At 38.0% G+C, this 27,772-nt stretch overlaps 1 protein-coding gene and 1 pseudogene across 1 annotated transcript; both read left to right on the plus strand.

Annotated features, from left to right (window-relative positions):
- Positions 1–2,173: 2,173 nt before the first annotated feature.
- On the plus strand, positions 2,174–4,384 carry LOC141569548 (akirin-1 pseudogene; annotated as a pseudogene).
- Positions 4,385–4,997: 613 nt separating this feature from the next.
- Positions 4,998–18,920, plus strand: ADH6 (alcohol dehydrogenase 6 (class V)). Its single transcript, XM_019741143.2, has 9 exons — positions 4,998–5,151; positions 6,676–6,777; positions 8,714–8,846; positions 11,822–11,909; positions 12,038–12,254; positions 13,631–13,891; positions 15,125–15,260; positions 17,823–17,961; positions 18,619–18,920. The coding sequence occupies exons 1-9, from the start codon at positions 5,134–5,136 to the stop codon at positions 18,641–18,643; spliced, it is 1,119 nt and encodes a 372-aa protein (XP_019596702.1). The 5' UTR covers positions 4,998–5,133; the 3' UTR covers positions 18,644–18,920.
- Positions 18,921–27,772: the final 8,852 nt, after the last annotated feature.

The following is a 27,772-nucleotide window of genomic DNA, read 5'->3' on the forward strand; positions in this document are numbered from 1 at the left end:
AGGCATGGGCACCAGTTAATCAGAATGGATCCACAATCCTTTATAATAAGTGCTAGCTGATTTGCTATTTCAAGACATATTAGAGAGATGTCAGCCCTGGAAATGGGGGCAACAGTTAATATTTGAGGAACCTTACAACCTGCCAGACATTAGCATATATTCTAATAGTGATTGTAGTGATAGTTGCACATGTCTGTGAATATACAAAAAAAAATTGAATGGTACCCTTTCAATGGATGAATTGTATAGTAGGTGAATTATATATCAGTAAAATTGTTTTTAAAAGACAGAGATTCGCAGAGTGGATGTAAAAACATGACTCTTGTATATTGTCTGTAAGAAACTCACTTTGTATATAGGCAGTTTGAAAGAAAAGAGATGAAAAATGTATCGTACAAACATTAATCAAAAGAAAGCAGGAGTGGCTATATTATCAGATAGAATGGACTGCAGAGAAAATAAATGTATTAAAGTCAAAGAGGAACATTATTAATGATAAAAGGGCAATCTACCAATAAGAGACTGCAATTCTAAATGTGTAAGCACCAGAGCTGCAAATCTGTGAAACAACAGCTAATAGAAATGAAAGGGAAAATAGACAAATCCACAGTTTTAGTTAAAGACTAACATCCCTTCCTGAATAATCAATAGAAAAATTAGATAGGAAGGTCAAGGTATAGAAGAAATCACAACACCATCAACTAATGGTGATGTAGGAAACTTCTGTGAGTGCCGGGATTGTGGTCTCGCAAAACTGAAGAATGGAAGCACAGACCTGAGAGGCAAGGAGTTGCAAAAGAGGATCATTTATTAAAGCAACCAATCGCAGTTCTCAAGCTAGGGGAGGTCCCAACTGGGGTACCCAGTGGGTAAGGAAAAAGGCTCTTATCCTTATATCTTCTCTTGCCTGCTTGGAGAAGGGAGCTGGCGCCTTCTAATGGAATTTGTCTATCATATTTGCTATTTGTCCATCCTGAAGGGATTAATGAAATAACCCATGTCTGTCTGTCAGATCTGTTCTGTGTGTCTGGCCCAAAGGGATTATGGAATAACTTATTCACCTCAGGGCACCATTACATTTTTGTCCTGGGATAAATGAATTATTTCAGAACCTGGAGTTTCAGGATATGGCTGCTTTTTGTTTATTCCACCATGGACCTTCCTATCTACCTAACAACATGCTAACTAACCTGTGTTAATGGGACCTAAGTGACACTTCTTGAACACTCCATCCAAAGGCAGCAGAATACACATTCATTTCAAGTGCCCACAAACATATCCAAGATAGATTATATCAACAAATGTAAAGGAATTTAAATCATACAGACAGAGTATGTTTGTTATGTAACCACAATGGAATCAAACTAGAAATCAATTAGAAACACTTGGAAACTAAGCAACACACTTTTAAATAATCTGTAGGTCCAAGAAGAAGACTCAAGGGAAATCTTTAAAAAAACACATTGAACTGAATGAAAATTAAAAAAAAAAAACATATTGAAATTTGTGTGACACAGCTAAAGCTGCACTGAATCCGACATTTGCAACACTAAAAAAAATGTTTACATCAGAAAAGGGGAAATGTTGCAAATTAATAACCCATGCTCACACTGCATGATCCCAGAAATAAAAGAGCAAAGTAAAGTTAAAACAAGCAGAAGAAAGAAAATAAGATAATAGCAGAAATCAATAAAACTGAAAAGAGAAAAATCAACGAAACAAAGCTGGTTCTTTGAAAAGGTCGATAAAATTAACAAACCTCTAGCAATACTGACAAAGAAAAACAAAAAGAAAACAGAAATTACCAACATCAAGAATAAAACAGGGAGTATCCCTACAGACCGCAAACATCACAAAAGATAATAAGGGAATACTAGCAACAACGCTACACACATAAATTTCACAACTTAGATGAAATGGACTAATTCCACAAACTACAACGACTCACTGAATATGAAATCTATCATTTGCAAAACCCTACAAATATTAAGGTAATTGAATTCATAATTTAAAACATCCCCCAAAAAAGAAATCTGTAGATCCAGACCGTTTTACTGGAGAATTCTACCAAACATTTAAAGAATTAACGCCAATTCTACGCAATCTCTCCCACAAAAATAGAAGACGAGGGATCAAGGTTATGAAATGAGTATTAGGGTGACACCAAAATCAAAGGGAGTGCAGGCTGCTGGGTGCTGCATGAGCCATGGGAGCCGGTTTGGCTTGCGAGCTCCGCTGAGGAGCCGGAGCTCGGGCTGCAGTTACAACCACAACCTCTCCTGGTTCCCGGCGGTCAGCAGCGTGGCGTGTGGCGTGACGCTGAAGCGGCCCCTGGAGATGGAGGTGGCGCTGCTGAGCCTGGGTTCGCTGAAGCGGCGGTGCTGCGCGCGGCCGTGCGGCCCCACTCGGGACCTCAGGCGCCCCCTACCCCTGCTGCTGCGGCTCCAGATGCAGACCCCACCGCCGGCACTGCCGCAGCCTGCCCGGCCCGGCTGCGAGCGGCGCCTTCCAACTCCGGAGCAAATGTTTCAGAACATAAACCGAGAATATAGTCGTTACCAGAGGTGGAGACATTTAGAAGTTGTTCTTAATCAGAATGAAGCTTGTACTTCGGAAAGTCAGTCTCATTCCTGAGCAGTCCCAGCACCTAGTTCTCCAGGCCCCTCCTGGATAAAGAAGGACCAACCCACCTTTACGCTCCGACAAGTTGGAATAATATGTGACTGTCTCTTAAAAGATTATGAAAATAAAATTCAGGAGGAATAGGAGCAAATCCTCAATACCAAACTAGGGGAACGACACGAATCTTTTGTGAAATTCAGACACGATCAGATTATGCGCCAATATGGAACAAGGCCCACAAGCTATGTGTCCTGAAGCTTTCTTGCATATGTACCGGTAGGTACCAGGGTTAACCTCAAGAGATGGCAGCTGTACACGTTTTGCATCTGGTTTGAAACCACATTTCAGCTCCACCTTTGCATCCTGAGAACACTCAAATGTTTCTGCAGGTCCGTTTTCTACAATATACGTGAAAGACCTTGAAACTTTCTGGTTGCCACAAGGATGTCTTTCTTTTCTGCTCATCCGATAAACGGCTGTGCCCTACTGTGCCAGATTTTCTAAACAAAACACCTGGAGCAGCAGTTTAACAAAATATGCCATCAGTGGCATGCAACAAACAGAGTTTTCCCAAGCAATTCTGTAAGAAGTGTGTGTGAGAGTGTGTGTGTATATGTGTATGTGTATTTTAAATTATTATTTGTATTGTGCAAATTTCTTTTGATCTTGGGGACCCTGACTGTAAATTTGATGCATGACAATTACGGTTAAAAACATTTGCTTGGTCTACAGAAGATCATTAATGTTTTGGGACTGAGTAAGTTGCAAGAGTGGGTTGTTTTATATGTAGGTATTACTGTTAAATACAAGTACTGTTTCCAGCCACAGAATAGGAATCATAAATTAGGATGGACATTAGATGTGATTATAATGTCATAGCAAAGGTCTGTGGTCTTAAGTCTACCAATGCATGGTGAGGAATTAGAACAAACCTGAGATGAGCTATTTGACTTATGAACTCTGCCTAGCTAGGTTACAAAAATACTTTTTGAATACAGAATAGTTTTTATAATTAGGGCTTACTTTGAAACATTCTGTGTTTAATTCAAATGTATGCCAATACCTTCTAAATTAAAGTAAGGTAATATTCAGAGACAGTTCTGGTCAGATGGCTTAGAGAAATTTCTGGAATATTAGCGCTGGAAGATTCCTTATTAATAAATATCTTTGACTTCACTCTAACCAAAAATGGCAACATCATTCTTTGTACTTTTTCATTATATAGTGTCAACAAGCTTAGCTGCAAACAAATAAAATACTTAAGTTATTTGTTTACCTTGCTTTCTTAAAAAAAAAATGTGCAAAGAAAGAAAACTAACATTACTGAAAGAAAACTAACTGACTCTCATGAATATAGACACAGAAGTATCTATCAAAACATTAGTTAAATGAATCCATCAATATATGAAAGGAATTATACACCAAGTGGGATTTGTTCCAGGTATGTAGGCTGGTTCAACATTTGGAAATTAATCAATATGCTCCACCATATCAACATGCTAAAGAAGAAAAATCATATGATCATAGCAGTTGACCCAGAAGAGCATTTACTCTTCTCTTCCCTTCTAACAACCTGCGCACTGGTGTTGCCTTTCACTGGAAATGTATTTCCTCGTTCCCATTGTTCACCAGGGTCCTGGGTCTTGGTCCAGACTCTCTTACTCCACACAGAAAGATTGTCTCAAATCCAAATCCTGATTGTCAGGCTCCATATGCAAACTGCCTTCACTTGTTCTGAGTAACCAGCTCAGCATACCAAGAGGTAAGGAGCTTATGCTAAACTACTAGATAAAACCATCTAGTAATATCCTGATTGCCTCAACAGTGGGACACAGGTTTGGAAAATAAAAAGGATTATTCAACTTTAGAGGCACAAATTATTATATCTGCATTTGAAAAACTACATAAAAGAAATAATTTTATACACTCTAATAGAAACTTTAAATTTGGACATTTAAAAGACCAAATTTAAAACTCAGCAGAGTAGATATTAACATTAATTATTATTAGAAGGTATAGTCCAGTTCTTCTGCACTCAAGCCATAAATAAATAAATAAATAAATAAATAAATAAATAAATAAATAAATAAAATTATTGCTTAAACATACGCTGCATGTACCGTCTCACACCCCAATACAATTTTTCTTGTTATTTATCAGTCTTTGTATTCAAATTAGTTTTGCAATACTAATTATATTTTATATGACTGAGAGAAGAAAAACCATTTGCACAATTTCACTTTTTGTGCACTTTCACTGAACTAAATCTATTTCGGATTATATTAGGAACCTCCCTCAAGAAACAGGATATTTGGTTTCCAGGCATTTGTTGTGTTTCCAAATGCCTGAGCTTCCAGGCGTTTGGTGTGCTAATTACGATTGTACAAAAAGTTCAGGACCCAGCCTCTTGATCCACCAGTGACCTGTGTACTCTTGGACTTTCCATGGTGAAAGTTGTAAACAGCATCTACTTTTCTCAATATATTCATCTGTGGCAAGAAGAAAGTCAGCATGAGTACTACAGGAAAAGTAAGTACAGTCTTTTCCTTTATGTCATCTCACAATTGTGTCAATTTGTGTGCTTTATTTACCAACATCTCATCACCCAGCTAGTCTCTATACTCCTAAAGGTGAGAGACTGTCTTAATCTTACTACCTCTCCTCCTTTCCCTTTTCTTTTATTCCCTTTATGTATTTTGCCTTTCTTCAGGTTTATTTCAGTCCTTCAGTAAGCAATATATCAAGCCCTGTATCAAACTTTCCGGAGTTGAAGACATATCCCCTCCTTCAAGGATCTCACAAAGAGACAGAGTGATTATAAAATAATAGTTATAATAGAGGGTGCCTGGGTAGTAAAAGAGAAAGAGAGGACGTGCTCCTCACCAGGCTCAGCTTCCCAGAGGTGACACCTAACATGAGGAGAAACACAGAAGGAAGAAAAGTATCCCGTATGAGAATCTCTAGAATGTTTTTTGTGCCTGGAGGGTAAATTCAGAGGCAGGAAGTAACCAGAAATAAGGCTGGAGAAACTGATAGGGAAAAGATCATGGAGAGTCTTGTAGACCATGTCAACAGATGTTGATAATCAATTGGTAGCAGTATCATTTTCAGGTAGGGAATTAGCATGATCAGGATTATAGTTCAGATGGCAATCAGATATGTAGAGAAAGCTTTGAAGGTGATAAACCCAAGCCAGGTGGAAGACAAGGCAAGGACCTGGACTACACAGCAGGAGCAGGAATAGAAAACAGGGGAGAGATTCCAGAAAGTTTTAGATTGTGGAGATCGAGAAAGAGATAAACACTAAGGTTACTTCTCAGGTTTTTTTCTTGAGTGAGTGAATAAGTTACATGGTCACTCATGGAAATAGAGAATGCAGCGGGAGAAGCAGATTATGTGCTGTGCCTCCCACTGGCAGGACAGGGTGGGAGCAGGAGAAAGAAATAATGATGTGTTCATGTTTTAACATACTCAGTTTAAGGTACCTACAGAACATTCAAATAGCAGAAAAATGAGTGAATCTAAAGCTTAAGGACCAGTCTGTTTATAGATACAGATTGTCAAAGTCATCTACATAAAGGTAGTGGTTAAATCTATAAAATAGGTGCGACCATATAGGAAGAGAATATGTAGTAAGAACAGTGGTGAGCTGAAATCCTAACCCCTAAGAACTACCTTGCGACCAACAACCTCAACCTGCCAATGACCACCACCATCTGATGAATTGTCACAACTAGATGGTCTCCATTCCCTATTCCATTACTTACTTCTCCACCCCAAAACTGATTCGTGGTAAGATCAAAAGTATGACATCTATCTTCTTGGTTGTGTAGCATTATGTAACTATAATTAGTATTGTAAACCTAATTTGAATAAAGAAACTGATAGTACGAGAGAAGTTGGATTGGGGTTCAAGAAGCTACATATAGCATATATTTAAGCAATGATTTTTTTCTTTTTTGGCTTGAGTGTAGAACTGCACTAAACTTTCTAATAATCATTAGATTATTAACCCTAAGAGTTTCCCTTTCTGCCCCATATCCTATTTTCTAGGTTATCAAGTGCAGAGCAGCCATAATCTGGGAGCATGGCACACCATTTTCCATTGAGGAGGTAGAAGTGGCCCCACCAAAGGCAAAAGAAGTTCGCATAAAGGTAAAAAAAAAAATATCTACAACTGTTCCACACCAAAAATCAGATTTGTTTACTGAATCTTATATAGTCTTTTCACAATGTTAAATTCAGAAAGAAAACTACATAACGATTCTATTTCTTTTTCCTTAAACATTTATATCCATCTTTAAATCCAGCCAGAGGAAAGGTTAAGGAGGTATGACAGGCTAACTGCTAAAGCATACTTATTCACAATTGTAGTACTAAATACTAATTAAAAGAGGTTTCCACCCACGAACCATGTTTTAATGTGTACTTTTAAATTTATTTATGACATTCTTCATGATATTTACCTTGAAATATGTATGAAAATTTTGTTTGCTTATGGATAAATCAAGTCTGAATCCTAGAAAGTCTGGTTAGGCATACTTGTTATTTTACAGATCAGAAGATTAAAATCCATGAAGGTGTAGTGACTAGTCACACAGTAGAGTAAGAACACAGACTTCAACCGTTTTTCTCAACCTTGGTTACATATTTGGAATTACCTGGGAGCTCTGAAAAATGCTAGTAACTGGGTCCCACCCCTCAGACATTCTAAATTTGTGATTTAATTGACCTGGGGTGCAGTCTGGTCATGAGAGTTTTCAAATTTTCCCCAGGTGATTCTAACAGGGGACCACCAGACCAGAACATGGTTGACCTGACTTCTAGTTCAGAGTCCTTTCACTATTCTTATTTAATTTTATAATGATGAGTAAGTACTGTTAGTTAATGGATTACAAAGAGACAGTCATTTTCTAAGTTAACTAACCTGTGCAATCCATGCCTTCTTCTCAAGAGTCTTCTCTCGCCTACACCCCCTGCAGAGTGCACAGTGGGTTATTAGGCTATTGCCATCCACTCCTACCCACAGGGTCACAACTCATGCAACCAGATTTGAACCCTGACCCAAAGGCATCCAACCATTATCTGACAAGCTACAAATCTGAATCTCTTGCCCATGAATTTGAACAAGATGTAGAGGCTAAACAAAAGCAGGGCATGATGGGCACTGGAGAGGGTGCATGCACTCAGGCCTGACAGCCATTTTTAACCATGTGATCATGATAAAGAACAGAAAGCCATTCTGCAGAGAACAAAAGAAAATGCGGTTATGCACATGTTGAATCAAAGTAGAGAGATGAAGACAAAGGCTGCTTGATGGATTTCTAGATCCATGAGATCTGACTGTACTTCCCACAGTTGAGTTGTTATCAATTTTATGGTATTCTTCCAATAATCCTCTCAATAGATTTCAATTCTTGATGTCTGTTTGTGTGTGTGTGTGTGTGTGTGTATACACACCAACCACATACCCATGTTAGAGATGCATAAACTGAGGCTCATGAAGGATAATTTACCCCCTAGGACACACAGCTAAGAAGGGCAGAACCAGGATTTCAGTCTTGAACTTTTAACCACTGCCCTAGAGTGCCTTCATTTTAAATTCTCTGGCTGATTTACAACAAAAAGTGCAATTATGACTTGTGCCAATAACACAACTATAAAGCCCTTGTGTGGAATAAATTAAGGCTTCAATTATAATAGGAGATATTATCCCTTTCCTTTCTATGTTCCAATTCCTTCATTTCTATAATTGGTCTTTCTCCTCTACACTCCTACCCATAAGTTTCAATGAAGGACGAGGTAAGAACTTTGATTTCACCTAGTGGTTTTACAATTGTCTCTTCTGAACCCATTGTGCCCTCCCCTCTATGTTTTAAAATCATCATTTTAATTCTGAAATTAGCTAATGAAAAACATTGCATTGCTTTAAACAAATTGTTATTGACACGTATCTCGGAATAAAACTTATAAATGAATGCATTAATATTAATGCAGCATATCAAATTAGCAAAAAGACTTAAAACATAAGCAATTCTAAAATGCCTTTATCTAAGACAGAAAATTGTATTACTCTTTGCCTTCCCTACAGATTGTGGCCACAGGGCTCTGTGGTACAGAGATGAAAGTGTTGGAGGATAAAGCCCTCTATCCCATCATTATGGGCCACGAAGGGGCTGGAATAGTCGAGAGCGTGGGAGAAGGAGTGAGCACAGTAAAACCAGGTATGAGTTGGCACCCGGAGTCAGGAAATAGCAGAAACGTGGAACCCACATCAGGAAAATAAAAAGCTCCCTTAACTATGTGAAGATCAAGCGAAATAAAAGGTGAAATGCTGCCCATTTCTTAGAAAAGGAAGGATAATTATGTTACACAAAAACACTAAGTGTATCATATTCTTTGCATTTATATTTTGATATTAATAAGAACAAAAAATAGAATACGCTGAAAAAGAACCTGAAAGAAAGTGTAAATGAGACAAAAATTCACAAAAGGAGGGAAATTGCTGAACAACTATTTAAATGAAGCATATGATAAATGGTTGAACATATTACTGGAACCAAATAGAGGAAACCAGAACTGGATCAAATACATATAGGAATTTAATGCAGGATTAGGTTTGCCTTTCAAATGTAAGAAGAAAAACATGTATTATTTACTAAATAATGTTGGAACAACTGGATAGTCATCTGGGGGGAAAAAGTAAGTTTGGTTGCTATTGCATTCTTTATACAAAAATAATAATAATAATGCTAGATGAATCCAATAATTAAATGTTCATGTGATTATACTGGATCCACCTACATAATCCAGGGTAATCTCCCTATCATTTTATAACACATAAAAGTGCTATAAAAACCTAAGAGAACATTGTATTACCTCCGAGAAGGGAAGGAAATTTTATCAATACAAAAAAATCTAGAAGACATAAATAATGCATTGATAAATTTGACAACATAAAAAATTTTTTAAATTCTGTTTATAAATAACATATCCCCCCCCAGAAAAACAAATATGACAATGGGCAAATTGTCTTAATATATAAAGAAGTTTTTAAAAGGAATTTTTGAAAAAACAGCTCAGAAAAAAAATGGGCAAAGGAAATAAGTATCTAGTTTGAAGAGAAAGAAAAAAAATACATACACATACACACACACAAGAACACATATGCTTTTATGTGAAAGGATGTCCAACTTCAAACATATTAAATAAATAAAAATTTTAAATGCAATGGAAAAACTGTTTACCTAACAGATTAGAAAAGATAAGCTTGATAATATATAAGGTTGTTAAGAGTATAGGCAAAAAAACTTCCTTATACTTCATTATTTGGAAAGTAAATTTGCACAACTTCAAATCTGGCTATGTGTAACATCATTTAAATGCATCCATTTTGGACCCAATACTTCCAATTCTAGAAAGTTTTTTCATAGATACGCATCCATGTATTAGCTTTCCACTCCTGATGTTAAAAAAAAAAAAAAATCACTGCAAAATTAACAGCTTAAAACAAAACAAATTTATTATCTCACAGTTTCTATTAAGTCAGAAGTCTGGGTGAGTTTAACTAGGTTCTGTGCTTAGGGTCTCACATGGTCAAAATCAAGGTGTTGGGCAGCTGGGTTCTTATCTGGAGACTTTGGAGAAGAATCCACATCCAAGCTCATTCAAGTTGTTGCCAGAATCCAATTCCTTGAGGTTAGAGGTCTGAAGTCTTCAGCCGCAGCTGACCTTTTGTCAGTTGGTGCTGCCCTCAACTCCTTGAAGCTGCTCGCGTTCCTTCTCATGTGGCCCCTTCACCCTCTCCCAGCCTCAAAGCACCAATGTCACGTCAAATCCTTCCCATGCTTTGAATCACTTTGTCTTCCTCTTCTGCTTTCCTTTTATCTTCTTTCAAGGGTTCATGTGATTACACTGGGTCCACCTACATAATCCAGGGTAATCTCCCTATCATTTACTAATTGCTGAAGTTATCACCTTAATTACATTTGCAAAGCCCCTCTTTCCATGTAACGTGTATCCTGGATTATGTAGGTGGACCCATGTAAGCACGATAATTCAACATATTCAGTTTCCGGGGATTGGATGGGACATCTTTGGGGGGCCATTTTAGAATATCTGCCTACCACAACCCACAGGTGCACAAAATATTCATTGCATTATTATTTTTCATGTCAGGGGTAAAAAATCCAAACAAACAAAATTCAAAAAGCAGGCAACAAGGTAAATGTCTATCAATGTCCAGGATACTGGTTAAATAAATTATGATAATCTATACAACCGAATATTATGTAACTATTGAACAAAGTGATAGAATGCTATATGTACTAAAATGAGAACTCTCCAAGATGTATTGTTAAGTAAAAAACAAGGCGTACCACAAAGTAAATAGTATGCTAGCTTTTGTAATTTTAAAGGGGTTATATCTCTAAACGATACCATCGATATTGATAAGAGTAATTGTTTCTAGGGAGGGGAAAAAGGGACTGGAGCTATGGTGCCAATTTTCACATTGGTGCATTTTAAGTTCTTACCATTTGTATGTGTTACTTTTCTAAAACCAAAAATAAATAAAGCAAAAGAACCTAAATCCTACAAAAGATTTTAACTAAAAATATGAAATAAATTGCTCTATTTTATAGTGGTAGACAACAGGGCAGTCAGTAAGTCCATCACAGGAAGGTTATTGTAATCTCGTTATACTTTGAACTTTACTAGAGAAATCTCCCAACCTTTGGTCTCCATGGCCAAGGGGAAAGAACTGACACAAAATATACAGGACAGAATATAGACAATCCTTTCTCCCATATCTAGAAGTTTATTCTGTGACTGTGTAGCATCCATACTACTTTAAATCCAATTCCTGACAGCAGAAGTTATTGTAGGAAATGTAAGGTAATATTTGGCTCAATGGTGACAGGACAAAATCATTTGAAGCTTCAAAAGGAATTTACTTATAAAGGTGGCAAACCTGGGGCCAGATCCTTGGGATTCAGCCACTGAGCCCAGGGATAGGCACATGTGCCACAGACACCCCTCTTTTTTTAAGTATTTGATATTCTCCACAGTATCAACCACAGTTAAATGTGGAAATAATTCTCAGTAAGCATATTTTCTTGGGTGCCTTGTTGTTGAAATCCTGAGAGTTATCTCTTTATTTTAAAAGATAACATCGTAATAAATGATTTTGTTCTCTTAGGCGATAAAGTTATCACGCTCTTTCTACCACAGTGTGGAGAATGTGCCTCTTGCCTTAACTCTGAGGACAATTTTTGTATACAATTCAAGTAAGTTTTTACTAACATTTGCTTCCAAAAAAAATTAATTCAATTTCCTTAGATTCCTTGGGAGGAATCTAAGATTTCTAATTCAAAATAAAATTCTTTTTGTTTGTTTGTTTGTTTGCCTCTAAAAGACAGTCACAAACCAGCCTGATGTCTGATGGTACCAGTAGGTTTACCTGCAAGGGAAAACCAGTATATCACTTTGCAAATACAAGCACCTTCTCTGAATACACAGTGTTAAGTGAAATCTCAGTTGCCAAGATTGACGCAGTTGCACCTCTGGAGAAAGTATGCCTAATTAGCTGTGGTTTTTCCACTGGATATGGTGCTGCAATCAACACTGCCAAGGTGAGGAGCGTTTGTACCCATTATGGATGGAATCGGTATCGGGAGTTGAAAGGCCTCATGCATCTGGGCCATATCTGATCATACAACCTGAGGAAGAATCACAAACCAGCCTCTAAACATCCTTTAGTTCTTTAGTCTCTGTCTAGTCATCCCTTACCCCCTTAACATCTTTCCCATTCCGTCTTAGTCGACAGTAAATGAAAACGTAAGTCTGGATGCCATTCACAAGCAGAGACATCAGGAATTTCTGAGAGTTAAACATAACACAGTCACAAAATGACTATGTCCTTCCACATTCCAGTTCATTCCTTTTTCCTTTCAACAAACTTTTATGGAGTCATTCACTGTTCCAGGTATGGGGATTCAACAGCTAACAAATCTCATCAAGCTTCTATTCTGCTATATAATGCATTAGGTGGTGAACTGTGATCATAAAAAGAAAGGAGAGTAGAAAGACCAAGTGATGGAGGGGATGTTTCTACTGTGTTTCCCCCAAAAGAAGACCTAGTCAGACAATCAGCTCTAATGCGTCTTTTGGAGCAAAAATTAATATAAGACTCGGTATTATATTATATTATATTATATTATATTATATTATATTATATTATATTATATTATATTATATTATATATTATAAAGACCGAGTCTTATAGTAAAATAAGACTGCGTCTTATATTAATTTTTGCTCCAAAAATTAAAAAGACACATTAGAGCTGATTGTCTGGCTGGGTCTTATTTTCAGGGAAACACAGTGTGTAAGACAGATTGGTCAGGTGATATCACTCTGACTGAGGGGATTACTGTTAAACTACTGCTAAACACTGTTTCTGGAACATCAACCAATCTTGCCCAGGTCCCTTCTTTAAATGGCTGTTGAATATTAGTTCTTTATTTTTCCCAATTTCTTTTAGTCCCAATATTATACAGAGAGGTAGGATGGAAGGGATTTGATTTAAATTAGTCTCATTTTGGACCCCATATAAAAATAAGTCTTTGACTTTCTAAGGCATTGACATTGTAAGTAACGTAAAGTTTACAAATATCCATAAGAAAAGAGAAAGGAAGGGTTGCAGGAAGATGGAGATGGTTTTAAAGAACTCAAAAATATCTGGAATTAAATACTGTGCCAAATAAGTCTTAAGACTCAATGAAAGTTCATTAAACTGCTTCTACTCATACTAATTCCTGGGGGTTGAAACGCTCCATTTGCTCCCATATTTAGAAATACCTTGAGAAACTAAAACTCTAGTTGCAATATGTTTTTTTTGAAAATATCCTTTGCTATGTCTCAGAACAAGTATCTACAGACATAGTCTTTCCAACCGAATCCAGGGACACGTTCTCTTTGCTTTTGTTTTCTGCCTTTACGTGCTCAGGTGACCCCAGGATCCACCTGCGCTGTGTTTGGCCTTGGAGGAGTCGGCCTGTCTGTTATTATGGGCTGTAAAGCGGCAGGAGCAGCCAGGATCATTGGGGTGGACATCAACAAAGATAAATTTAAGAAGGCAATGGAAGCGGGTGCCACTGAGTGCATCAACCCACAGGACTTCAAGAAACCCATCCAAGAAGTTTTAGTTGATATGACCGGTGCTGGTGTGGAATTTTGCTTTGAGGTCATCGGAAATCCAGAAATGGTGGTATGTGATCATCTGGGGTGAAAATTACCAATATTTCTACCAGTCATCCTGGTAGATTTGAATTGAATGAAAATTCTAACATTTCCTCCACATTCCTCTATATAATGTTCCTGGTACCCCCATGGCTTCCCGTCTGGTACCCTCTGTCTACTCCTACAAATCTACTCAGTCTCAGACACCGAAACCGCATTCTGAGTTTTCTTCTCCCTCTGTTCCATCATGCCAGTCCTTCAAATAAGCAACCCCCAATGGACAGGGCAGAATAGTTTCGTAAAGAAATCTCACTGAATTATTTCATGACAAGCAGCAGCCTGGCAACATAATTTGCAAGCCAGGAGACTTAAGCAAGATAAGGATAATATTGGAGTAATGATCCTATAAAGCCCTGAGCTTTGTACTTTCGTCAAAGTATGTCATGTTGGATCTGAGATAAGCTTTTAAAGAAAATATTTACCGATCTTGATTAAATGGATTTATTTCAAAAATGAAGAAAAAAGCTGTTTTTCTAGCTGAGCATTGTTTATATAATAGGATATAAATGGAGAGGAAGTTATTTCACAATTTGAGACTTGCTTTCTTTAGGGATTTGTAGAAATAACGTATAATTGGGCTGCATGGTTCCATTTTCTAGTAGCTGTATGGAAACCCAAGAACTGTCTCTTCCAATCTAAGCTTACAAAATGTTTTCATACTTCTCACTACACAGAAATTTCCTCATCTGTAAAAAGATAGAACAAAATCTTTCTCACAGTCTTCCCACAGATAGTCTTGCTCTGAGAAATAGCCTTTGAAAATAACTAATGGAAACATATCTGTTTATCACTTTGCTAATATATGATGCTATACAAATATCCAACTGTACTCTTTGATACCTAAAGAAAATATCAATTCTAACAATCATTATCAATAATAGTTTTTATAAAAATTACTCCTACTACTACTACTACTTCTACTACTACTATTGCTATTACAACCAGGGGTCCCTTTAGCATTTTCACTTTTTAATTTCCATCTATGGAGTCTAAAATGCCAAGTACTGTATTAGGAAGCACACAATGTCTTACTTATGTTTCAGCACATCCTTATAAGATAAAGGTTATTTCAAAGGGGAAAGGGAAAACCAGAAAAGAAGGTAACAGACTATTCAGCAGTGAAACTGAAATACAGACTTATTTCCCCATCTCTCAAGTATATTTTTTAACCCCTGCATTTTCTTGCATTGCTTTACAACAGGCAGCTGCCTTTGCCTCCTGCCATGAGAGCCATGGAGTCTGCGTGATTGTTGGGCTCTTGAAATTTGGTGTCCAACTCAACATCAGTGGCTGGTTGTTTTTCTCAGGACGTACTTTGAAGGGATCTGTTTTTGGAGGTATGGATGAAACAGGGAAGAGTGGAAATTTGTGGGATTTTGGATGTGGAATAATAGAGAACTGTGTCATAAATGCTTGAGAAGGAACATAAAATGAGAGCTTTGATTACAATTTTTGTTTCAACGCGTAAATATCCAAGGTAAGGGGATGGATATTGGATGTATACAGTTGCTCCTTGGTAAACTTTTTCTCATGCAAAGGGAGGCAACAGATCTTTAAAAATTGATTGGTGGAGAAACCAGTATCCAAAGTTTAATGCAAATCCTAAACTGAATAGGAAAGGCAATCTTGAGATCGACTACTAAACTTCAGTTGAGTTATTTACCTGCCAACTGGGGTTCTTGAAGGATGTACTGAAGTTATTAGTAGTCATTGGTCATCATTCAACTAATGTAAATCTTATCTGAAACAACTGAGTTGTCACTTTACCAACTCAAAGATATTCAACATAATGGAGTCATGATTGAAAAAAAATACTGACAAAAAACAAATGAGAATTATTTTTTCCAATAGAAAAAAAAATTCATAGAATCCTTTGATTTTCCATTTTTTAAACATGTCTTAGAAATTGTAATTTTTTAATAGACTTTAGAAGAATCTTTTATTGAAAAAGTAGGGGGAAAGAGCTAAATTAAATAAATCTATTTAAGATTCTGGGATCATAAGTAAATAATCTGATATTTAAGAAATATATTTAGCCAGAGATTTGGGGCAATCTGATTTCTTGGGCAAAAAAAAAAAAAATGAGAATTAGGAGCTATCTGAATTATCTGGGCTAGTAAGCTATCTGTGGTCTCCAAATTAGCTATGGTGGTGTATTGTTACAGATATAAGGAGTCTTAGCCAATTTATTTAAAAAAGAGATAAATGGCAGGGCTAGAAAAAAAAGTAAGACTCCAGTTTAAACTATAACTTTCAGTTCCTCCATTTGGGATCATCGCTATGTACCCATTGCTATTTCCTCTATTGTACTTATAGACAATAACTTATTATTTCAAATACATATAATTAGTTAACTCATAAATTAAGATCACCAATATTTTAAATAATCTTTATAAAGAAACTATTTCACTGGCCCCTTTAACATTCATACGATGATCATTAATTTAATTCCTTCCTCTACTTCAATAGCTTTCAATTAAGGATGGCATTTAATGGGTGCTGACAGGCCTGCTAAACTTCCTACAATGTATGCAATGAAGATTTCCCCACCCAAAATGGCCTTTAGTGCCCCTATCGAGAAACACTGCTTAGCCTAGTCTGTGGTCCTGAAGCCTTCCTTTTCAGATTATTTGGTTGAAATAAAAAGCAAAAAACAAATGAAAGCATTCCTTATATAGGTATGAAAATGCTTTATTAGATCACCATTCAGAAAATAGAAACAAAGAGAGTAGACCTTAAAAGTTGTCATCACAAGAAAAAAAATGTAACGATGTGTGGTGATAAATATTAGCTAAACTTAGTTTAATTGTAACTATCTCATACTGTATACATACATCAAGTCATTATATTGTACACCTAAAACTAATACAATGTTATATGCCAATATCTCAATTTTTTTAAAAGATAAAAACAAATAGAAAAATACTAGCCCCTCATGTCATGACATACAACACTAGTTAGAATTCTTCACTACATATAACAGAAACCAATTTAAATGAAAAACATATCTATTGGAAGATTTTTTGGTAGTTTTGAGAATAAGTGGGAAGACTGGAGAACCTGGCCCAGGCTGGAACCAAGAAAATCAAGTAACTGCCAAGATCCTGTCACAGAATAAGCTGCTTAGGATACTGTTGTCTCCTTGCACAATTATACCACACTCCTCTTTTCCAGAAAGAAGCAGGCCACCAAACTGTGTGGTAACTCACTGGGCATGTTGCTTAGCACAGTGCCAAATATAAGGATAATACTTCTTGAAAATCACGAGAACAGAGGAAATACAATGCTAAGCTTCTGTTACCTTGGCTGACCCCACCTTTCCCTGTGTAATTCTTACTTCCAGAAGGCATATTTTATTCTTATCTTGCTTTGTGCACATTGTTTTTTCCAAAAGCTGTCACTAAGATCACTGCCATGCTGAAAATTCTTCTCCTCCCTTAAGATATTTGGCTCTTTCATTAAATTGCAGATCAAAACACACACACACACACACACACACACACACACACACACACACACACACACACACAGAGTCCTATTTCTAACATGTGAATTGCTTCCTTTCATGGCTCCCAACTTTGGCCTTTGTCATATATTAGCTATGGATTTACAGCTCCCCAGACAGTCTAATCTGACACCAAGAGCATCTAAGACGATGTCCACTTGCTTTAAGTAAATTCTCCTGTGTAGTACCCAAGGTCTCGAGACCTTCAGGAGCACAGCCTTCTATACAAGGTACATGGCTGGGACAGGCATTCTCGTGATGACTGAGACAAGTTAGTGGGACATCCTTAGATTTCCTCAGTGAAAGCCAACACCTCCAGCTGTTACCCTGTATGGCTCTTCTTGTGGAGTGAGTCTCCTGAATAAAATCTGTTATTAATCTGTTTTACTTCCAGGCTGGAAAAGCAGAGAGAATGTCTCTAAACTGGTTTCTGCTTATATGGCAAAGAAGTTTAACCTAGATCCACTAATTACCCATACGCTGAGTCTTGATAAAATCAATCAAGCAGTCGAATTAATGAAAACTGGAAAATGGCAAGTTCCTTACGTAATGTTTATGTCTGAATGTTTGGGCTGAGAGAAAGGCTGTTTGGGGGTCAGGGGGAGGCAGGGGAAGGGAAGTCATGGCTGGAGATGCCACAAGCAGACAATTGAAGAAGCTTTATGGAATTTGTAAAGCATCCCTTCCCCCTCAGATTTTATTCCCAGTTTATAAAACACGTAATCCTGAAATACTTAAGTGCTCACCTACCCTTACTATTAGCATTTTGTTTCCATTTGGCATTTTTTAGGTGACACATTAACTGATAAGGTTAGCTCATAAAATTTTAGCCAGCGTTTAAGTTTATAGTTTATAAAGAGGCCATTGCTGTTGTTCTATTTCAAAAGGTAAATTATCCCTAGAATTCCAAATTCTGACACCTATCTTTGGCCCACAGACCAGACACCAGGCATAACTGGGCACTAGCATTCCCCACAAGGGTATGTGCCTGCATTAAATATTCCTTAGCCTTGGAGTTTCGTGTCATTTTGAAATTTTTCACAACTGGTTTAATCTACCCATTTTTCATGTAACATGAAGGAAAAGAAATCTAACTTACTGGTCTACAAAGTGAAAATTTGAAATCCAAAACACAAATGTAGCTTTGGAAATGTTTCAACTTATTTTTCTTCTCTTTCTTCTTTTTTTAGTATCCGCTGTGTCCTGTTACTTTAAAAACAATGTAATGAATGCAAGAGCTATAGCATATTTCCTCAATGAAATTGTATTCTGCATGATTTTCATGATTAAGAAGAATTATCTACGCTAAACTGTTTCCATTTTCTTGCCTCTGATTCATTTAGCAGTGGGCTCATATCTGTCTCATGCCCTCACCACTTCATCAAAATTGCTCTTATACAACCCACGGTCACCCAGAAACAACCTCTCTGATGGAAGGGGAGGGGCATGGTCTTCATTACATCAACTTAAATAAATCCCAGCTGAACATTAAGTATGTCATTCCTTTTTTTTTAATTAAAAAGAAAAATTTACTAAATGTGGGATCAAATTTAAATAAAATTTGAGGATACAGGAATGGAATAAAGATACTCCCTGCATGAGAAGAGCACTGTCCAGTGGGGCACTGGGGCTGTAAACACACCACAACCAGCACCGTCGTGGGATGAGCCTTGGGATGGAAGAAACAGGGGGTTTCACCGGACAGGAGTCGGTCACATAGCCCGGGGTTGGGGGGCACAGGGTGTTGATTCCCCGAAGTAGTAACCGTGAAGGCGAGGCCAGGGGAGAGGCAGGTACAGGCCCCAGGAGAATGTGATGATGCTGGATGGTGTCTTAGGGACCGTGTGAGGTCTGCAGGATCCGAGGACCAGGGAGAGGACGTGGCTTCCAGCGCTGCCCGCAGAGTGGACACCTGCAAGGGAGGCGGGAGTCAAAAGGTGAGAATTCAAGTACCGAATGAGGGCTTTACATGGAGTAGGGGTGGGTGAGGAGGGTCAGTGAAGGGTTTTAAGCAGGAAAACGAGGAGGGTGATGTCCACATCGCTGGAAGGCAGAGAGTGTGCAGAGATCAGCCTCGGAGCAATTGTAATACATAATCGCGATTCCAGGACTCGGAAGGTCTGGTGACACCGAGACTCACCATGGGAGAGACGGGCATGTTTTAACATCCATAGTGATCCCCGAACCCAAGCTGTGGAGGTCTGCGGACCCGGAAGTCGCCAAGCGCAGCTTTGAACCAGAAAGGCAGAATCTCCCTCAAATAAATTTGACCTCTGCTTCTCTGATCAGCGACTGGGTCTAAGTATTTCATTCTTAATATAACTCACCCCGGAGAAACTTGAAATCGCAGGCTTCAAGAAGTGGTCCACCCTCCCTTGTCACAGGACAGCAGCCTCTCCTCACTGGAGACCACAAGGGGCCTTACTAAGGTGAATGCCTCCTAAGGTGATACCTACCCTCCTTAAGATACACCTCTACTTCCCCTCATGATCTCTAAGACAGTAAGTAAGTTCAAGTCTCAGCTTGGTTAGGGAAATAATTCACCAAAAGAACTAAAGGACCTGGCTCACATGTGCCAGCAAGAACTAGAAAAACATTGGAAATCAATCATGAACATACTGAACCAGGGGAGCAGAATATAAGGGAGAGATTTTTGGAATGGAGCAATCTCCTGGAATTCAGGATGTAATGCCCTGAGAAGTTCACCTGTTACTGGGATAGCTCCTCAAAGCTGGAGGGGGGGGGGGGGATTTACTAAATGTGGATTTACTAAATTTACTAAATGCCTATGACAAACAGGGTGGGGATACCAAAACTGCTTTGGCAGAGTACCAAGGAAGTCAAGAGGCTCAGAGAGGTGGGCATGTTAGAATGGATCGTCATATAAAACCTGAAAATCCACCAGATGACCATGGTTTGTCAGGAAAATTCGGAGGGGACACTGCTTTCACTAAAGCAATAAAAAAGGGGGGGCAGTGGTGCAGGGGCTGGGGTGCAGGCACTGGCCTCACTAAGAAGCTCAGTAGTGTCTGTGCTTTGCATGCCAGGTATAACAGCAAGGATGTACCCTAGTATCAGTGGGGATGATAGGAATCTAAAATAGCAGAAGCCAGTAGGCAGCACGTAACCATCAGAAGCAAGAGAGATGTAATTATCCAAATAGGCTGAATGGCAACCAGGGGACTCTGACCTACAGGGATCTGTGTTGATGGCTAATAGGTCACGATGTACCTGGAGCTGAGAGGGCTAAGAGTACTGCCTGATTTGTCCATCCAGAAAAGATTAATAATGGGTGGGCCAAAGGCCTACGTCTACTGCCACATTGGAAAACCATGATCGTTCCATCCAATTTTCCAACTTGAGCCAGTTCTCAAATCCAGAACCCTCAACTGAAGATGAGGCTAGATCTTCTTCAGAAAGGACCCACCATACAGTAAATACATATGTTATCAATTCCCCCAGTCCTTCCCCATGCAGACAAACTAGCATAAATATACACGGGGAAAGCAGGAATATCCATATCTTTCAAAAACTATCAGACACACAGCGTCTGAACTGCCCTAATACTAGGGTAACCAAAATGGCAGCATTTCCTCGTAGACTTCTATGAAAGATGAGGCATTCCAGTTGCTTAAAGAATTTTTTGTGAGGAAAGGAGTCAATGAGTGAAAGGTCTGAAATATTTTGTTTGAAAACTTTTTATTTGACCCCATGTATTGTTGGTTACTTTCCCAACATTGAAAACTAAAGACAACATGAATTCAGGAATCGAGCCCCTTGGTTAAACTTGTAAACTCAATTATGAAAACTAAATTGTCCTCACTTGTAAACTTTCATACAAAGAAAATGTTTCTTATTTGCCTCCATATACAAAGAAATAAATACTCTCATTTCTCTGGGCCGGCCCGGTGGCTCAGACGGTTAGTGCTCCATGCTCCTAACTCTGAAGGCTGCCGGTTCGATTCCCACATGGGCCAGTGGGTTCTCAACCACAAGGTTGCCAGTTTGACTCCCACAAGGGATGGTGGGCTGCGCCCCCTGCAACTAGCAACAGCAACTGGACCTGGAGCTGAGCTGTGCCCTCCACAACTAAGATTGAAAGGACAACAACTTGACTTGGAAAAAAGTCCTGGAAGTACACACTGTTCCCCAATAAAGTCCTGTACCCTTTCCCCAATAAAAAAAATCTTAAAAAAAAAAAATACTCTCATTTCTCTGATTATTTTGCAATCAACAAGTAGTCATTTATACCAGTCTTGCAGAATACATGAAAACTTACACTGTCGCATTGTCTTTGGCAGAATGACTACTTCATCTCCTGTATCTTTACCATATCTTGCATTCTACTTTTGCCATAACACCTACCACACAGACAAAGCAGTTAGGTACTGCTTTATGTAATGGTCTGTATTTGTTATCTACTGAATCATAACCAATTGCCTCAAAACATAGTGTCCCAAAACAGCCACACTTATCTTAGTTTCTGTGGGTCAGCAATACAGCAGCAGCTTAGCTGGGTGCCAGCTCAGGGTCTATCAGGAGATTGCAGTGAAGCTGTTGAGTGGGACCGTAGTTACTTGAAGGCTTGCCTGGGGCGGGAGTGACTGCTCTCCAAGGTGGCTCACTCATGTGGTTGGCAAATTGGCACTGGCTGTCTCTGAGGGTCTCTAGTTCCAACACCTGGACCCCCGCACAGAGCTGCTTAGGCTTCCTCATGATGTGGAAGCTGACCTCTCCCAAAGCCAGAGAACCAGAGTGAGTGAGACAGAATTTACAGCATCATCTATGACCCAGGCTTGGCAGTTACACACCATCAGCTCCACAATATTCTATTAATTACATGTCAGCCCTAGTCAATGTGGGAGGTGACCACATGAATAGAACAAAAGGACAATATTGAAATTATTAAAACTTAGAAGCTTGAGAGAGGGGTCAGCAGAATGAAACTCAGAATCCAAGGAAGGGGCTCTAGCTAGCTGGTGTCTCTGAGGGTGCATGATGGGCTACTTTTGCAAGGATTAGAAAAATTAACCAGATGTAGCTACTGCTGTGGGAAGATAATGCTGCTGCCAGGTAGAAAAAATGATGCTGGGGGGATATTCACAGGCACAAGTGTTTAAGAACAAAGCAGGAAACTCACAGGGCACAAACAGGAAAAAGCAAGCCCTTCGTCCTTCATCCTCTCAGTCTCCTTCCCACCCCTAATGCGCCCTATTGGCAGATAATAACGTGGAGCCGTCTGGCAAAGCAGGACCGTGGTTTGCAGAGTCCCAGGATCACAAAGCGGAGTGTAGAAGGGTGTTTGAAGTTGAGAGACAATAGTTTACTAACTGGCACACGGGGGGAACAATATTGAACAAGACAGACCCCACCAATGATGTCCACATGTGTTATGCACATGTAATCCTTATGCGGATTATACTTCCAGGGATATTTGAGTCACATCCCTTTGGGTTTAAAAACAGAAGGCTCTGTTCTGACAGAGAATGTTGTGTCCAGGCATGAGCAACTAGAGGTCCAGCATGGGATAGGCCCTCAGCGTTCCCAAAGATCCTTGCGGAAACAGTGCCATGGAAAATGTTGCTAGACGTTCCACTTAAATGGAAGTAATGAGTTTCAAAAGAGGTAAGGAAGAGAGAACATCCCCACCACCTCACGCATACTCGTATACAGATGCATACAGTAGGAACAGAGGTAAGGTCTCCAAATACAAAACACTTCTCAAAGATTGGTGGCAAGGGACTCACACCAAGAGTCTAAATAAGATACTCAAAGTGTGGATGGTGAACCAATGTGGGTCCAGAAACTTTTTGTTGTCAGTTCTTGACGGAGTAAGGACTAAAATTGAGAAACACTTCTTCAATGGCAATCATATTACAGAACATAAGTGTGTCAAAGTAACACTCTGTATACTTTAAATTTATAAATTGTAACATCAAATTCATCAAAATAAAAAATTTTAATAAAAATTTAAAAAATAATTGAGGGCGGCCAGGTGGCTCAGTTGGTTAGAGCATGAGCTCTTAACAACAAGGTTGCCAGTTCAATTCTCACATGGGATGGTGGGCTGTGCCCCCTGCAACTAAGATTGTAAACGGCAACAGGACTTGGAGCTGAGCTGCGCCCTCCGCAACTAGATTGAAGGACAATGACTTGGAGCTGATGGGCCCTGGAGAAACACACTGTTCCCCAATATTCCCCAATTTAAAAAAAAAATTCGTTAAAAAAATAATAATCATTGAGAGTAAGCATTTAGAAACTTCTGTAACACACTGGCAGAGTACTTCTATGTCTTGAATCTAACAATAAAAATTGAGGCTTGTATTTTGTATGTTTTTGGTTTTATTTCCCATTTCATTTTTCTAGCAATAAATTTTGATTATATTCTACAAAAAAAGTATCAGTCCATGATAAATTGGAAATAAAACAAAAGCTGTCCTTCACTATGGATAACTTGAGAAACACTGCCCTAAACCAGGGCCGTGCTGCAAATGGAACGGAAGATACATGAACTGGCATGATTTGACCCCTGAGGAAGGGCAGCTAGGGCTCTATTTGCATGTGGCTCAGGGAGCATCCTGGGAGAGATAATAACTAGACAAGTTGAGGCCAGTGGACTGATTCCAGGACCACGACACAATGGCATCTGTCCAGGCAGTTTGCCAAAAGAAGATGTTGGACTTCAGGAGTGAAAGTCAACGTGTTCATGACTGCTGGCAGAACATGGCACCAGATCACGCGTCATTGGAAAAGCTTCCAAGCAGCTACCTGACATGTTCAAGTGTTCAGCCATTGCTTGCATGAACACACTGAAGACCTCAAAGACTAGGGACGTGTGCCCTTTCCAGGACCCTAGATTTTTTCCATAGTATTCTGAGAGCTTGAGCGCTGGTTATAGACCAAGAGATAACACACAAACCAGGAAGAGGAATCTTGAAGAATGCCTACTGGCCATTTTCAAAAGATAAATCATACACAGTAATTTACCTGGTGTAAGATGGATGGAAACCACCCCAACTTACATCTACAACAAACTTGTGGTATTTGTGTAATTTTTAAAAGCAAATAATTAAAAATGTATTTCTTTAATACTCTATAACATGCTCTTATTAACTACTATCTACAAGTCTTGATGTATCTCATTAGTGTTTTCCAGACAGGGTTCAAACCCCATGGTCCTGAGGCATCTATCAAATATGATCTGTTTCAACAGCAATTGTCTTCAGCAATCCACAGATATTCTCTGCAATTTCCTCTCTTAATTCACGGACCCAGACTTTGGAAGTTTCTGGCAGTCTCACAAATTACAGTTAAGCCTAGTGAACTCTACTAAACATTCAAAGGGGATCAAATATCTGTCCACCTCAAACTCTTTCAAAAAAATTGGAGAAGAGACAATACTCCCTAACTCATTCTATGAAGCCAACATTACCCTGATACCAAAACCTGGTAAGGATAACACAAAAAAAAGAAAATCACAAAAAAAAAAAAGAAAGAAAGAAAATCACAGACCAGTAACTCTGATGAATACAGATGCAAAAATCCTAAACAAAATTCTAGCAAATCGAATATAACAATGCATTGAAAAGATTATACATCACAATCAAGTAGAGTTCATCCCAGGGGCACATGGATGGTTCAACATATGCAAATTGATCAATGTGACACACCACATAAACAAAACAAAGGACAAAAATCATATGGTTATATCCATAGATGTAGAAAAAGCATTGGACAAGATACAAAATCCATTTACAATTGAAATGTTTAATAAAATGTGTATAGAAGGAAAATATCTTAACATAACACAGTCCATATATGACAAACTCTCAGCCAATATCATAATTAATGATGAAAAACTGAAGCCCTTTTGTCTGCATTCAGGAACAAGACAGGGTTGTCCCCTATCACCGCTGCTATTCATAGCCAGAGAAATCAGGCAAGAGAAAGAAACAAAAAGCATCCAAATTGGGAATGAAGAAATTAAAAGTCACTTTTTGCAGATGACATGATGCTATATATAGAAAACCCTAACGACTCCACCAAAAAGCTATTAGAAACAAATGGATACAGTAAAGTTGCTGGCTACAAAATCAATGTACAAAAATCCATTGCATTCCTATATACTAACAATGAAATCTCAGAAAAAGAAGTTTTTAAAAATTCCTTTTGCAATTGCAACAAAAATAATAAAATATTTAGGAATAAACTTAACCATTGTATAGGAATCTATACACTGAAAACTATTAGACATTTGTAAAAGAAATTGAAGAAGACACAAAGAAATAGAAAGACATTTCATGTTCATGGATTGGAAGAATCAACATAGCTAAAATGGCCATATTGCCCAAAGCATTATACAGATTTAACGCAATCCCCACCAAAAATCCCAATGGCAATTTTTAAAGAAATAGAACAAAAAATCATCAGATTTGTATGGAACCACCAAAGACCCCGAATAGCCAAAGCAATCCTAAGATAAAAGAATAATGCTGGAGGTATCACTCTCCCTGACTTCAGCTTGTACTACAGGGCAATAATAATCAAAATAGCTTGGAACAGGCAGAAAAACAGACACACTGACCAATGGAATAGAACTGAAAACCCAGAAATAAACCCAAATAAATATGGACAGACAATTTTCAACAAAGGAGCCAAAAACATACAATGGAAGAAAGACAGCCTCTTCAATAAAAGAATAAAAAAAAAAGAAAAAAAAAAAAAAAAAGAACTTAAGGAAAAAGACAAAAAAGAAAATTTTATGAAAAAAACCTGAAAGAAAAAAAAAAAAAAAAAAAAAAAAAAAAAAATAAAAAAAAAAAACAAAAAAAAAAAAAAAAAAAAAAAAAAAAAAAAAAAAAAAAAAAAAAAACCAACAAAAAAAAAAAAAAAAAAAAAAAAAAAAATATAAATAAAAAAATAAAATAAAAAAAAAATCTCAACAAAAAAAAAAAAAAAAAAAAAAAAAAAAAAAAAAAAAAAAAGAGGACCTGAAGAGACATTTCTCCAAAGAGGACATACAGATGCCAACACAGACATGAAAAAGGTGCTCAACATCACTATCATCAGAGAGAATGCAAAAAAAAACCACAATGAGATATCACCTCACCCCAGTCAGAATGGCTATCATCAACAAGGCAAATAGTAACAAGTGTTGGAGAGGCTGTGGAGAAAAAGGAACCCTCATACACTGTTGGTGGGAATGCAGACTGGTGCAGCCGCTATGGAAGGCAGTGTGGAGGTTCCTCAAAAAATTAAGAATAGAATTGCCATATGACCTAGCAATCCCTCTCCTGGGTATCTACCCAAAAATCTGAAAACATTTATCCATAAAGATATATGTGCTCCGATGTTCATTGCAGCTTTATTTACGATGGCAAAGACATGGAAACAACCAATGTGCCCTCCGATAGATTACTGGATAAAGAAGTTGTGGTATATATACACAATGGAATACTATTCAGCGGTAAGAAAAGATGAAATAATGCCATTTGCGACAACATGGATGGATCTTGAGATTATTATGTTAAGCGAAATAAGTCAGACAGAAAAAGTTGAGAACAACATGTATTCACTAATATGTGGGATATAAAACTGAAAGCAACATAGAAAAAAGACAAACAAATAAAGAAACAAAAACTCATAGACACAGACAATAGTTTAGTGGTTACCAAAGGGTAAGAGGGGAGAGAGAACACTAGAAGGGGTCAAATATATGGTGATGGAAGGAGAACTGACTCTGGGTGGTGAATACACAATGTGATACATAGATGATGTAATACAGAATTGTACACTTGAAACCTATGTAATTTTACTAACCATTGTCACCCTAATAAACTTTAATTAAAAAAAAATTATAGTTAGCCCTGAATTGGCCGTGGACCTGCAAAAATGCATAATGACTACATACAGATCTAAGATTAAAGGTTATTAACAGGAAAGAACTTTTAACAAAAAAAAAATTTTAATGACATTAACACTCATGCCACAGAGGCCATACTTGACCCTTATTTAAAGATGGCTGAGCATACAGATGTTACTGAACCTCATCATCCAATATTAAGTAGACAAATCGTCTGTATAACAACTGTCTGCCAAGCATGGTTAGAAGCCACCGTGTGTGTGGTTTGAACTATACAGATGTGGTCCTTACCCTCACAGAACTTACAGTCTCATAAGGAAGACAGGGATTAAACATGTAAACACACAAACGGATAATTACAAATTGTGATAAATATGAAAACAAGAATTATATTAGCTGCTATGAGCTAGGATGAAAAGGTAGACCTATTTTAGATTGGAAGGCAGGTTTTAAATACTTAGGTGAGCTGTAAATACTAATAT

Source organism: Rhinolophus sinicus, linkage group LG02 (assembly GCF_036562045.2).
Source record: "Rhinolophus sinicus isolate RSC01 linkage group LG02, ASM3656204v1, whole genome shotgun sequence".
In the NCBI taxonomy this organism is placed as follows: Eukaryota; Metazoa; Chordata; class Mammalia; order Chiroptera; family Rhinolophidae; genus Rhinolophus; species Rhinolophus sinicus.